Here is a 15282-nt window from a genome sequence, read left to right as displayed (position 1 = left end):
GATGATCTACATCAGTGTGAACGAAAAGTTTGACCACCATCTCAGAATGCACCATTTTACTTAAATTATATTATTATTTTTAAGTATAATGTGACATTAGTACTAATAATTGGATGTAATGTGTTTGTAAAAAATGTATTAATAATTGACCATATATTACAAAATAGATAACCTTGTTAATTGGTGAGTGAGAGTAATTTGGATGTTTGAAAGAAACTCTTTCTTCTATACAGTGATTGTGTGGAATTTACAGAAAAACAATAATTTAAAGTACTGTAGCTACTTCATTAATGGTGATAATTCTGAAGAGGCTCAAGAATCCATTGTATCACTTTTCATTTATGACTTTTTATGAAGATGGAAGGTTCATTGTGTCTTTTTATGCAGTTGGAGGTACATTGTTTGAAATTAAGCAACAATAATTTAAGAGCAATGGTGTGCTTTTGTGGGTGATTTAAAAAATAGTTAAATTTGATATAAGAGTATGAATGAAAATAGTGAGTTGTTTAAAAATGGTGAAAAATAAAAATTGATTTTTTTCCTGCTAAAATGAAAAAAAGAAAAGAAAAGAAAAGTAGTATAGTAAAATGTGAAGATCAATCAATAAAGTGCATTTCATGTATTATTATACACTTTCATTATTATATATATTACTCCCTCTATTTAGTTTTTAAAATTATCAAATAAAAAAAATGTGCCACAGTATATACATTACTTACTAAAAACCTAAAACGTAATTTGCTTATTACGAACATTAATTATAAGATTGTTTATATATTTAAAGATACAATTATTTCTCCTACAAATTATTCATATGTATATAGAAATTACTTTTTGTGTCCATACATATATACATACAAGTATTATAATTTAAATAAAATCAAATATTTTTGCAGTAATTTATTGTGAATCAGCATAAAATCTGATGTCATAAGGTACCAAGAGGGGAAGGAATTTTTTAAAACTAAATAAAATAGAATCAATCCATATAACATAAAATTGCCTAAATTATAAATAAAATTAAACTAATATAAAATTATCGTGTGTGTATGTGTATTGGTGTTAATGTATGGCTACGTGTGTATATATTTTGATTTGAGTGGAAATATATAATTTTTTAGATAATATCTTTACTTTGATTTTCATAAATTTAGTGTTTGATTGCAAGAAATTTGAGAAAAAAATTGAGATATTTTATAAACTTTAATTCAAAAACAAAAATGAGAATAGAGATTTAAAAAGACTTAATTATTATTGCTATAAAATATCTTTATTGATATTTAAAATTGTAACGTCCATGAAAATTGTTGTAGTTTTATAAAATATTAATTGGATATCCACGATATAATAATGTTATTATTAAATACAGGTATAATATTTCATACAGATAACACGGATACGCATGTATTATAACCTCAAAACAATAAAGTCCACAGTTAATGTTAAATAAATAATATTAGTAGCATAAAGTTTTTTTTTCAAGTTTATTTACTTCCGGATCACTTGTAATAAAAAATATTTTTAAAATAATAATAATAATAATAATTACATGTAAGCATGTAACAATGAATTAATTAAAATTATTATAATATTATGCATAATAAACTACTTACAGGTCTTATTTAAAGTTTCTCACCACCAACTTGTTGTTATTTAAGTAGTGAATTCAAAATATCTCTACTGTTGTCTTTTTTTATCAAGCTTGTTGTTTTATATATATATATATATATATATATATATATATATATATATATATATATATATATATATATATATATATATATATTCAGTAAACATCGCATGTAAAATTATTACTGATTTTATATAAGTAGTAGGAAATTAAAAAAAAAAAGTTGGTAAGAAAAGAAGGTGGTAGAACTTTATAGTAATGTGATCCAGTAAGAATTGTGTACGTTGAAATCACGCATGTTCATTAGTAAATGACTAAACATAGCATGTGAGTTCTTATGCTACTTCTCTGTACTTACATTACCCATTCTAAACCACCATCTACACCTAACCACACCAATAAATGTAAAACCACCATTACTATCAACTTTTCAAAATTAAACAAAAAGAAAAGAAATACTACTGAATGCTTAATAATTTCTCTACCGTATGATAGTTCGATTAATCAAAAGCTAGCGATCGATTGAATTTACGATTTTATATAAGCCGACCAAAAGATCAAATGGTCAGACTAAAATTGAATTTAAAATAACATTAAGAATAATTATGTTAAGTATAAGCTAGTTTATTACGGTTTGAGTTATAATTAGGATATCGCTAATAAAAAATCTATCTTAAATTCATAAATATATATTTATGATTTTCAGATAGTTAGTTATATTGGTTGTACATTATTAATACTAATACATGAGATATTTACTGACTTTAGTATTAGAATAGATAAACCAAACAATAACTAACGTGAAGTAAAAGAAAAAACTTATACTCAAGCTTGGAGTCTGGAAATCGTTATAAGGAGTAAAATTAATTTGGACCTCTTAGACTAAAACAGTAATAAAAGAAGAATAATGGTCTTTACTTATAAATAATTAAGGATAACGTTACTAAAAATGAAATAATTATATTAGGTAGTCATTTTGTAAAAAAGAAGCTATAATATAAGAGAAAACTGACGAAACATAAAAGAGAAGAGAAAAAAAAACGTGAAAAGAACAGGCCGTGGAAAGTTTGGCCTAACAAAAGGGCATGTCACTTTTGTAAGCCTAACGTTTACACTTCACTTTATGCCTTCGTTTATGAATATTAGATTCCAAATCTCCTTTTATATTTAATAATTTTCTAATTATTTCACTTTACTTGTACGTGTTGATACATATAAAATATTTTTTATTTTAATTTTAGTACCTTTGAATGTGAATTTTTTTCACCTAATTCCATTCTCTCCAAATTTGTATTCTCTTTGAAAAATCATAAAGTTACACACTGTATCATAAGTCACACATGTTATAGTGACAATAGATATAAAAAACAGAGACTTTTTATATTTATTATGGTACTGATACGTATAAAAATAAGCTTTTTATACTTATTTCAATAATAATAAATATGAAAAAAAGAATTTTTATACTTGATTAGATTAATATAAAAAATGATATTTTTTATATTTGTTATAAACATAATCAGTAGAAAAATGAGATTTTTCATATTAATTTTAGAAATAATTGATATCAAAGGAAAACTTTTTATATCAACTGTATAACCGATATAAAAAATTTAATACTTTCTAAATTCTATATTTATAACGAATGTTAAATAGGAAATAAAATAAAAAATATAATGAGCAAATTATCTTGGTAAGAAGTTAAATGGAGCATTGGTAAAAAAATATGGAAGTAAAAGGAGTGAGAGAGAGCTTTGAATTTGCAGTGTGTATCCTTCGGTAACTAACACGTGACGTAACAATGGCAGTGATCGAAAAGAAACCAAACAGCGCCGCAGAAAGTGAGATACGAGAAGAATGGAGTGAGAAGCAGATGTGTAAAGAAGAAGCGTAACCATGGCGCTTACTTTCAGAACGCTCTTCCTCATGCTACTCGCAATCCTCTCTCTTCTCCTTTTCGAGGACTGGGTGTCAACGCCTTCTTGCAACAACACCGACAACATCATCGACAACAACCTTAAAGTCATGATGGTCGCTGACCTCCTTCTCTCCGATTCCGGTTTCGTCAACCGCTTCTTCCGAGACTACTACATGTCCAAATTCTTTCGGGTACTAACGTTGAGGACTCAAGGTACCCACTTCTACAACCCCGTTTTCTCAATTTCAATTTTTTTTAATTTATCCACGCGTCACCGATTGCTCAGAAATCGTTCGAGGTGCTGCGGCCCGATTTGCTTCTGGTGTTGGGCGACGTTTCGGCGCGAGGCTCGGAGCTAACGAGGAGCAAGTGGGTGTCGGTGCTGCGGAGGTTTTACAGAGTGTTGGGCCCTTTTGTTGGGCTTCCGTTCCACGCTGTTCTCGGCGACAGAGACGTTGGAGAGTGTGGGGCCGTTGATGTTGATAGGGTTAGTTGGATTGCGAGCAAGCTTCCTGGGTTGGATTCCTCTGGCTGCGCCGCGTTTGAGATTGGGAACGTGAGTTTTGTCACGCTGAACGCGATGGCTCTGCTTTGCGGGGGGAGTGGTGGGTTGCGTTTTGAGGTGGAGAAGGTGATAGAAAGGGAGAGTGTGGAGGTTCACATGGGAACGGAGAGGGTGGTGAAGAGAGTCAATGGTTTTGGGGAGTTTGCAGATGCGGATGTTTTATCTGGGTCAGGGCCTGTCGTTTTGCTGCACCTGCCGTTGGATCAAACGAGGAATGAACACTTTGGTTCGGTTGGTGATTTTGAGAAGTATTGGACTTCTTCCATGGAGGGGTTAAATGTGGTGCCAGAAAGCAGGTTAGTGGTTGGTAGCTTTAGTCTTTCACATTCATCCTTGGTTTTGAATACGATCATATTATCATTAATATGTAATTTAGTTGCTCTATCTATGACTAATGTTGAAGATCCCCTATTCATATGACTAAATTATAGTATATAAGTTAAGCGGGAGCAAATCTCAAAGGATGAACCAGGCTTAAGTTCACTTTCTTAGATAGTATTAGAGTCTGGTGAAGTTTGTTTGACATATTTTGCAGTTGCAAATAGGCCCTTCATTATTTCTACATTTAAGATGTTCAATCCTCGACGTCAGGGCTGTTGGAGATCCATGTTGCATCTTGATGATAAGATAAAGAAACTAAATTGTGTTTTAATAACACCACAGACAAACTCATTTGAACTAAGAGATGAGTGTGAAATATGAGACTAAATTGCATTTCAATGATATCATGCAATGAATCATATGAAATAGAAGATGAATGTGAAATATGAAAGCTGCTTTCGGGACTTTATTTTAGTTTATTTAAGCTTAGGGACTAACTTGGAATCACACCACACTTTCATGACCAAATAGACCATTCTGCCGAAGGATGTACATTTCTTATAGTCTTTTCTGAAAGTGTGTGACTGAGTATAATCGTAGTTCCTTGAATAAATTTTTTGGTATATTTATCTGTGTTTATAGTTTTATGCTGTTTAGTTTGTTAGGCAATTGTCAGTGTTCCTTCTTGCATTATTCATGTTGTTAAACTTTCGGTTCCTAATTATTTCTTTTTGAATTAGGGGTGGCCTGTACAAGTTGCTTCATACCCTGCCTCCGAATGCTTCTGAGTACATTTTACAAGCTTTGAAACCAAGGTAATCAAGTGCATATTTGATTGTGTGTTCATATGATAAGTACTTGATTGGATTCTCTCTTGCATGTTACGTGTGTTTCTGGAAAAATGTTATGGTTTCAGTCATAAGTTATACTTCTTCCAGCCTTCAGGTACAAAAATATTGGTCCTATGATGGTTCTTTGACATGCCTATCTACCCGTTGTCTGCAGGATTATTTTCAGTGCTCACAGGTATACGTTTTCTGATCACGTTCATGGGGACAGAACTCGTGAGATTAGTGTTCCAGCAATGTCATGGAACGCAAGAGATGACCCTGGATTTGTAATTGCCTCTTTCCAAAAGGCAGGAAGAGCAGTGAGCATAAGCCATTGTTCTCTTGCTAGGGAATCTCAAATTGTTCTAGTCTACATTTCTGTAATGTTTTTGTTCTGTTTGATGTGTTTAAAAGGATAGCAGGGAAAATTACCCGAGAAGAAAAATGATAGAGTTTGGAAAGCTGAATTCCACCAATTTTGGAGTCCAAGATTACTTCTGTTGTGATAAACCTGATTTGACCAAGAACATAGCTCACTGTACTCATGTTGTACTACAAATTAGGGTTCCTGAACATGCCCGTTCTATCATGTTTTTCTTCATTTTGTGACACTTGTATTCTAGTAATTTATATCAAATTAAATTAATTTTAGGCTTAATACCCTCTTTTGTCCCTAGTTTCGGTCGAAAATGTCAAATTAGTCCATCCTTTAAAAAATGCATTACGTCTCACTTAATAAAATTTGCATCAATGAAATCCCTTCCGTTAAATCCGTACAAACAGCGTTATTTAATAAGAGAGAAAAATAATTAACGCCGTTTGTACGGATTTAACAGAAGGGATTTCATTGATACAAATTTTATTAAGTGAGGATATAATTGACGCATTTTTTAAAAAGATGGACTAGTTTGACATTTTCGACCGAAACTGGGGACAAAATAGAGTATTAAGCCTTAATTTTATTTTTCATTCAGATATTCAGATCAATTAACAACGTTCTTTAGTTTCTTGGCCGATGTTTGTTTGTGTTTTTCTTTTTAATCAATGCAAATCCTCTGGAAAAGCTAAACAACGTTATCATTGTACTAAAAACAATATATATATATATATATATATATATATATATATATATATATAATCAAATATTTATCTAAAAGTAAATAAATAAATTATTTTTTATTTATTTAAGGATAAATTTTTTAATCTAAAGATATATCTTCATTATAGATTTTTAAAATTACATATAAAATAGGTGTTGATGTTTATAATTGATTTTTTTTAAGTGAAAAAATAGTGTCTGGGAATAGGATGACAATGAGTCGAATTTGCGACTATCTTGATCTCAGAAGAAAATTTTGACTCAACTACTTAATTTAAACTTATATTATAAATAAAATATTCATGTAAAATGGGATCGGAATAGATTGTACTATAATCAGTACAATAAATAGATTATATATTACAATAATCAATTAAAATAGATATTAATTACAATAAATTTGTTTTAGCCAAATAAAAAAAAATAGGTTAAATATATTTTTGATCCTTAATTTTTAGTGAAAATTGGAACTAGTCTCTCTTCAAAACTTCGACCTAATTCAATTCCTAGAAATGTATGAATTTAGTCCAAATACTATCATGAGACGTGCTTGAAACATCAAATAAATCTAACAAAATTTAGTTAAAAGAACTAAATTCATATATTTCTAAAGTTTGGAGACTAAATTAGGCCAAAATTTTGAAAAAGGACTAATTCCAATCTTTACTTAAAATTGTGGAAAAAAAAACATATTTAATAGAAAAAAACATAATACTCGTCGCTTATTTAATTAAATAGCAATTATGATATATCGTGTTAATATTTTGTTAAAACTTTTATCCCAGCTGGCATGGAAGTTTGTCATACAGATTGAGGATTAGCCATTAAGAAAGATATTGAAGAATTGTTTCAGTATTCGATAATGGATAAAAGGGTTTTTTCGATTTTGAAGAAAGGAAGAGATTGTTTTGTTTGTGTTGTTCGAAAGCAAGGTTCTTGACGCAGATCGATTCTCCAGCCTTCCGCCTTCCTTCAATTCAACTCAGCTCTCTGCGCCTTCCCCTGCACGCCCATGGCCGCATCATAGCACCGATTGATCAATCGATCACATCAAAATCAATGGCGGAAAGCGCATCACCGTCGTCCAAACCCTCACCAATGGACCCTCAGAACCCCGCACCATCCTCCAACCCTACAATCCCTTCCCCTTCCCACAACAACATGCCTTCACCTTCGCTCCCTCCGCTTCCCCAAGACCAGCAACAGCAACAGCAGCAGCAGCAAAATCTTCATCAACAGTTGAGTCCGCCTCAACAACAACAGCCTCTCGTGTCGTCGCAAGCCATGAACACCATCAACGGCATCAACCCTATCTCCAATTTCCAACTCCAGCAGACGCTGCAGCGATCGCCTTCCATCTCGCGCCTCAATCAAATCCAGCCTCAGCAGCAGTTCGGCGTCATGCGCCAGCAGGCCGGATTGTACGGCGGACAGATGAGCTTTGCTGCCGCGGGTGGCGGAGCGGGCCAGCAGCAGCAGTTGGGCGGCTCCAATTTGTCGCGGTCCGCGCTGATAGGGCAGAGCGGACACTTCCCCATGTTGTCTGGTGCTGGCTCGCAGTTTAACTTGCTCTCCTCGGTATGATTCAACTTCGTTTTCCTCTGCTAATTGTTTTTGCATTTCGTCTTTCGTGTTTGATACTGAATGGAGTAAAATTGGTAAATCGTACTGTAGTTATTTGGGTATAGATTTCTTTTCCTAAAAACTCCAGTAAGCCTGTTTAATGAAAAAAAAAAATTAAATTTTCCATAAGCCTGTTTACTGTAGCTTTTTCCCCCTGTGAAGGTTTATGGAAATGATGATCCAAAGAGGGCCATAGTCATGTCACTGATATAATTTCGCAACTTGTGCATAAGGATGAGTTGTTACTTTATAGAAGTTGTATCTGTTTATTATTTCATGAACTGGAGAGGATTGGAATCCATCGGAGCAACTGAGTTGCCTTACGGTGTACCTTTTCAACCATGCTGAAGTCTAGTTCCATGGTTTGTTATTAGGTATTTGTGATAGGTTTTGTATAAATTCTTTCCCGATAGTGTGGCTGTGTTTTAATAACACCAAGTTTTCATGTCTGGTAATACCGAGCAGTGTTATTGCTGGATGACTTCACAAACCATGTTGGTTATAAATGTGATTTGCGGTTGGTGTTTTTTTAATGGATGGTTATTACAATCTTTATTTGGATTGCCTGATTCTATACAATTAGGCTATCCAGGAATTTGTATGTCTTCCGATGAATCACATAATCTTTGAATCTTGTGATACATGGATGAATGAGACAATCACTACAATTTTATATACTCATACCATTCACACAATCCGTGGTTCTTTATTTTTACTTTTCTTTTACCATTTTCCACTGGAAGCACTGAGGAGTAGGGTATATTGGGTGATTTTTAGGCTTTTGAAAAGGGGTAAAGGGAAACCAAGTTTAACATTAGAGGAAATTGTTAAAAGAGATTTCATGTGAATAGTATCCTTGAGAATTTGGTCTGTATGTGAGCCCAATTATATTAAACAACTCATGTAGCCAACTTCATCTACTGTGATACGATTTTTGTCTTACTTTTCTTTTACCATTTTTCATAGAAGAAAATGAAAAGTCCAATAAGACAACCTTCAAAATAAAAAGGTTTTTAAAGGTACATTACGAAACTTACCCAACTTATTTGTTCCAATGCTCTATTTTCATTCCTCTGAAGTAGTAGCAGTTTCAAACTCTCACATAGTCTCTATTGTATTCAGTTCTTCTATTTAGTTGTTCCGTTATGCTTTTATGAGACTCTTAATAATTTGTTTGATATTGATACTGGTGATTTTGTTTTGTGACTCATAATTTTTTATAAAATTGTTACGTTTAGAGCTATTTTGCTTTGAACTATAAATCATAAAGAATTAGCTTAACAATTCATGATATGAATTTGTTTGACAACCTTTAATTTGGCTACTGCATTGATATTGAAGTGTCATGCCTTCTGTGTCAAAAAAGCTATTTTTCTTAAATAATTTTCAATTTGGTATAGCCAAGGCAAAAAGGTGGGCTAGTTCAGCAGTCTCAGTTCTCAGGTAATTCTGCTGGACAGTCTCTGCAAGGAATGCAAGCAATGGGTATGATTGGAACGCCAAATCTCACCTCTCAACTGCGAGCTAATGGAGCCCTTGCTTATGCACAGCAGCTGCGAATGGGTCCGGGTCAAATCAGGCAGCAGATGTCTCAGCAAAGTTCACTAACTGGACAGGTATATTCTATGCTTTATGTTTATAGATACAATTTCAGTGAACTAGGAAATAATAATGCTTACAAATGTTCTTGTTTCGTCGTATGACCAGTTTGCCAGTAATACACTCTTATATCGATTATATTTTAAATGTACATGTTGTCAAGGTTTGCTGTGTTTTTGATATTTTAAGATGTACATATTTTTAAAGTTCATGCTTTTGGACTTCCAAATATCTTCTCACTTTTAACATCAATGATATACCCCAATTTGATTTTTTAGTTATGGACTGTTCTTGCACGCATTGTGTTTTGGTTTTATGCAGACCATTGTTTTAAGAGGTGGTATCTGAGTAGAATGTTTATCCTAGTGTCACTACCTCGGTTGTTCATTTCATCTCATAAGTTGGGGTTGGCTGGAGCTCCAGAGGCTAGAAATTCTTATTAGTTGTCATAGACTGTTAATTTGGTCTTCTATGGCAGGATTTGCAATTTGTTTTCATTGTCACCGGAACACATGCCATAAAAGTTTCTGATACTTGCTATTTTATCAAAATGACCCATAAGACTGAAATTATATTCCACCAATTGTTCTGCCACCTTCCATTTTATCTAGATCTTGTCCAGTTGTTTGAACTTTCTTTTACAAATAACCACTTTTATTTGAAGAAAAATTACTTATAATTTTTTCTAGTATTTTGTCTAAGCCTTATAAGAAAAAAAAATGTATGTATATATATATATATATATTTTATTGTGTTTAGAATCTGTTTTCAATAGCTTCTGGAAAAAACTGTCATTATACACAACTTTCAGAATAATAAGTACCTTTTATAATCATAACTGAACAAGAAATATATTATTTTATAAAATTTCTAAAAAAATAAATTACTTTTTTTATATTTCCTTAAAGTCACTTTTTCTTTCAAGTTTAAACTAACATGTTTTTCGCTCTACTAATCCATACTTTCTTTTATTAATTGAATGTCCTTTTAATTCTCATCATACTCTATTTTAATATCTTCAAAATGTTTTGTGCTCACTCTCTGATTCATTTCAAATAGTTATCCTGTCTTATTCATTGAATTGCTTCAAACTAGCCCTAACCCCATTGGCGGTCTCGTTTGTCCCACATAGTAGCGTCCATTGTTTATACCCCCACTCAATGGGTGGATTATTACCATACATGATTAGGAATGTTGACAAAGTTGATTTGGAATTTTGAAATATTTCACTGAATCTCATGGAACGAGCTAGGGCTCCGTTGTTAAAATTGATATTTTACTCATAAGTTGCACAATTCTATAATTAGAAGAAGGGCTCCGTTGCTGACTTGAAGATAAGATCAATTATAGTAGAATCACAATATTATAAAAGTGTATGATTGTTGTTTAAAAGCATGTGATTCCCTGGCAATCTTTGGGCGGGGGGAGGGGGAAACAAACCCTAAACATTTTCTTTCTTCATTTGAAAAACACTAATAGTCTGCTGTGCAACCCTATCTCCTCACCCATTTGTGACACATTTACTGTTTTGAACTGCCATCTCCAATCTGTCACCCTGGACCACAGCCCCATTTTCTTGTGACTTTGTTTCAAACTTGGTTTTGTGAACTAAATTATTGCAAACTGTGATTGTGCCGCCACTGCCACCACCACCCAGGTTTCTCTGATGTTTTTGCTTATAAGGTTTATCTGATGTATTTTTGCCTATGATTTTTCTCCTTTGATTTGTGAATGGGACTTTTTTTTGTTCATAAATACAAGATTTTGAATGGGCCAAATTTTTGGTTACAAATGGGCTTAATGTATAATATATAATTATAAATTTTCAGAGAATGAATGGGTTTTGAGATGATTATAATATATAATTATTTTCTGTTGGAATGGACTTATGTGTTTATCTTCGTGCTCAAGATGTCAAGAATTACTTCAATTGACTTTTGTAAATATGTATAGAACTTTTCAAAATGGAATTGAGATGAATTAGAGCATTGATAATGCTATTGACTGCAGGTTCAAGGTTTACCAAGGTCATCATCCCTTGCTTTTATGAACTCTCAGTTGTCTGGGTTGTCTCAGAATGGGCAACCAGGGATGGTTCATAACTCCTTAACACAGCAACAGTGGCTTAAGCAAATGCCAGCAATGTCTGGCCCTGCCTCACCATTGCGTCTTCAACAGCAGCAGAGGCAGCCGTTGGCTTCTTCTACTCAATTGCAACAAAACTCTATGAGCCTGAACCAGCAACAATTGTCCCAGCTGATTCAGCAACAGAAATCGATGGGGCAGTCTCAGCTGCATCAGCAGCAACAGCAGCAGCAGCCTCAACAACAGCTGCAACAACAGCTCTTACATCAGCAGCCACAACAACAGTCTCAGCCACAGGCTTCTGTCCATCAACAGCAACAGTCTCCAAGGATGCCAGGAACTGCAGGCCAAAAGTCATTCAGTCTAACAGGATCACAGCCAGACGCTACTGCATCTGGTGCAACTACACCAGGTGGTAGTTCTAGCCAAGGAACAGAAGCAACAAACCAAGTTCTTGGGAAGAGAAAGATACAGGATTTAGTTGCACAGGTTCTCCTTGAACTTTTGTCCTTTTCATAATTTTTTTATATTGGTTATGTTTTGAATCATAACTTTATTGTACAGGTGGATCCACAAGGTACACTGGACCCCGAAGTTATAGATCTTCTTTTAGAGCTTGCTGATGACTTCATTGACTCTGTAAGGATGCTAAGATGTTTTATCTTTTTTTTTTCAACTTCATGATGAATGCGTATATAGTGCATGCGAAACAGTTCATGGTTACCCAGCAGCAGGCCCTGACTTTAGATATCCAGGGCAAACACCATGTGAAATAAACTTGCCTGCCATACAGGAATTTATTATTGAAGTTGTTGAGTGGATTGATTTTATTGATAGAACAAACTAGATACACTCTCAAGAACAGAGAAGAATAGGGAAAGAGAACAGGGGATATGGACACTGAATCTGAAATTTTATATTTCAAACACATGATGTATCAGAAAGAATACATCATTACTATTTATAGAAATATTATAAGCAGTTTGTTGACAGCCACTACCTAACTAACATACAACACTAACTGAATTATATACAACATATATTATAATTGGACTTATAAAGCTTGCATGTTGATTACAATTTGAAAGATTAATAATGTCTTAACTCTGGATTCTTGATATTATTAATGTTGTGTGTTAAATGTATTCCCACATCACTTTTCAACATTAACTTTTAGGTTGAGTGATTTTTTGACACAATAATCTATTGACAATTTTCCAGCTTTATTGTTGATTTGCTAAAATTTTACTGCTGTGCATAGTGTAATACTCAGCACTCGCGAATGTCATGGTCATGCAGGATTGTCTCCCGAGGAAATAAATATTTTGAAACTGGATTGTATTCTATTTCTTTGCTTTGATGTGAAAATGTACTGTTGATAATTTTGTGTTTGGCCAAGATTGTTATGTTTTTCAGAAATGTACTTATCATTTTCTTGCACGCAGACAACTACACATGGTTGCATTTTGGCAAAACATAGAAAATCATCAACTTTGGAGTCCAAGGATTTATTGCTACACCTCGGTATGTTGTTTGTGTACCTTATTTTCAGCTCACCTGTTCAAAAGAAGAAGAAACTGTTGTGTGTTTCAAAGTGATTTAGTTTAAAATTTTGTTAAACAAATTTGACCACTGAAGTATTATTGGCTACTTTATTAGCTTCATGCAGCTTTTGTCTAAGTGATTAAATATGCTCTCTTAATATGAATATTGTTTACTCATGCAAAGAGATAGGAGAGTTACTTACTGTATGTTGAAAACCCACCTTAATTGCATTTACCCCAACCTGCTTTTGTTATGGCCTCTTTAGGGGCTACTTTAATAATTGCAGCCGCAAAGGATAGTAACTTCTCATATCGACTATGAAATAGAACTTGTACAGCGTGTGCAAGGGTTGACTTAGGCCTTGAGTCTAAATTCTACTGCTGTCTCTTTCTTGTGCATTTTTTTTCTGATATATGTATTTGATCTTTGAATCCTATTCTTTGGGTTACTGACGGACTAGATAAGTTGTATGTTGTGTTGACTTTTACCAAGCCCTGTGTTAGAATTTTACTTTCAATATAGTCCTGTCGACTTATTTGAGGCTTCTATGATCTATAAAAGACCGTGATATTCCTGATATCTTGAATGTGGTTTACATTGAATGCTTGGATTGATAGCACATTATGATCATGGTTTGCAAGAATTGGCATCAAAGCTTTGCTGATTTATCTATTTGCCGTGTTATGCAGAGAAAAATTGGGATTTAACAATTCCTGGATATTCAAGTGAAGAGAAGAAGTATCAAAGCAAACCTGTATGCAATAAAGCGTTTTTCTCTCTTCCTCCTTTTCCCCTTTCCCAAAAATAAGAAATCAATCTCATCATCTTACATTCTATTTTTCAAACTTGCAGCAATTAAATGACCTTCACAAGAGGCGCCTGGATATTGTACGTTTGGAGGATTCTTGCATATGGTTGATCTGTATTTCTTCCGTTGGACAATATATAATTGGTGTTTTTTTCTAACTTTTCTTTTTCAATGATCAGATTCGCACAATGATGGAATCTTCGGCCTCTGAGTCAAATATTAATAGTTCTAAAGAGTCGAGTAGACAGGGCATTTCAAATCCTACCCCTATGGGAGCTCACCATCTAGTAAGACCCATGAGTTCAGAGCAGTTGGTTTCTCAGGCAGCTGGTTCTCAAATGCTACAGCAGATGACAAGGTTTTAATGAACTTTTGATTTTGGACTTCGTGCTGCTAGGTTTGACTGCCTGTGCCTGGTAAGTTCGTATTCTTTTTTTGTTTGTTTGTTTAACGCGTTCCTTTTGTTTTGAAGTCGTGGTCTGTTTATTTTGCTTACCACCCGGACAAGTCAATCTGGTTCCAAAATATATAATCATTACGATCAGAAATCTTTTCTTGTTTTTTCAGTAAGCACTTATCTACCGATATTCGACTATGTAGTAATGCTGTAGATAATAAAAATTGTAAATGTCCTTATTTTTCTTTAATTTGTCTCTTTGCTACTTTAAACTACCACTATTTGAGCGGATAGTAAGTTTTCTAATTGTGTTATGCATTATTTTGGTATCTGGCAGGTCTGGAAAGAGATTGCTTTCTGAAACTGATTAGTATACAAGGGAACTGTAATTACTTAGTATTTAGACATGAAAAATAGTTGTTAAAGGATCCCAGTAACTCTTGATATTGCCCCAACCCTCAATAGTAGTCCTTTTGTTTTACTGTTTGATCTTAATTATGGTTTTCTAATGTCCATTGTTGCCTGTTTCCGAGTTCATTTTGTAGTTTAAATACTAGGATACATGTTGTTTATGATTAAGTAGGCAAAACTGGTGTAAAGCTTTTCAATTTTGGATCGAGTGTAAAGCAAACCATCAAATCGGGGCTTTGAATTTTAATGTAGTCAAATATAAAACGGAAACGAAACGCTAGTATATGTGCTAATTATAGCATTTGCTTTGGGCTCTGGGTTTCTGATTTTGTTGTCTGTTAAAGAATACTTTTCATTCCTGTTCATTTTTATTTCTCTTGGTACTTTTATTCAATTTTTCCATAGCACTTAAATTAACGAGATTATAAGGTAGATATTATGTGTCATTTCA

At 33.4% G+C, this 15282-nt stretch overlaps 2 protein-coding genes across 2 annotated transcripts; both read left to right on the top strand.

Annotated features, from left to right (window-relative positions):
* Positions 1–3395: 3395 nt before the first annotated feature.
* On the top strand, positions 3396–6237 carry LOC124826587 (uncharacterized). Its single transcript, XM_047299440.2, has 4 exons — positions 3396–3739; positions 3835–4409; positions 5175–5249; positions 5440–6237. Exons 1-4 carry the CDS (start codon positions 3527–3529, stop codon positions 5681–5683), a joined length of 1107 nt encoding a protein of 368 aa, XP_047155396.1. The 5' UTR covers positions 3396–3526; the 3' UTR covers positions 5684–6237.
* A 946-nt stretch (positions 6238–7183) lies between these two features.
* Positions 7184–14933, top strand: EER4 (Transcription initiation factor TFIID subunit A). The gene is made up of 9 exons (XM_088101528.1): positions 7184–7941; positions 9387–9602; positions 11596–12159; positions 12235–12309; positions 13116–13194; positions 13905–13969; positions 14068–14103; positions 14203–14439; positions 14758–14933. Exons 1-8 carry the CDS (start codon positions 7423–7425, stop codon positions 14386–14388), a joined length of 1740 nt encoding a protein of 579 aa, XP_087957654.1. The 5' UTR covers positions 7184–7422; the 3' UTR covers positions 14389–14439; positions 14758–14933.
* The last annotated feature ends 349 nt before the right edge of the window (positions 14934–15282 follow it).

This window comes from Vigna umbellata, chromosome 11 (genome assembly GCF_029865625.1).
Source record: "Vigna umbellata cultivar VRB3 chromosome 11, Vumbellata_1.0, whole genome shotgun sequence".
Taxonomy (NCBI): domain Eukaryota; kingdom Viridiplantae; phylum Streptophyta; class Magnoliopsida; order Fabales; family Fabaceae; genus Vigna; species Vigna umbellata.
The sequence above is the reverse complement of the archived record's forward strand: the minus strand, read 5'-3'. Positions and strand labels throughout refer to the sequence as shown.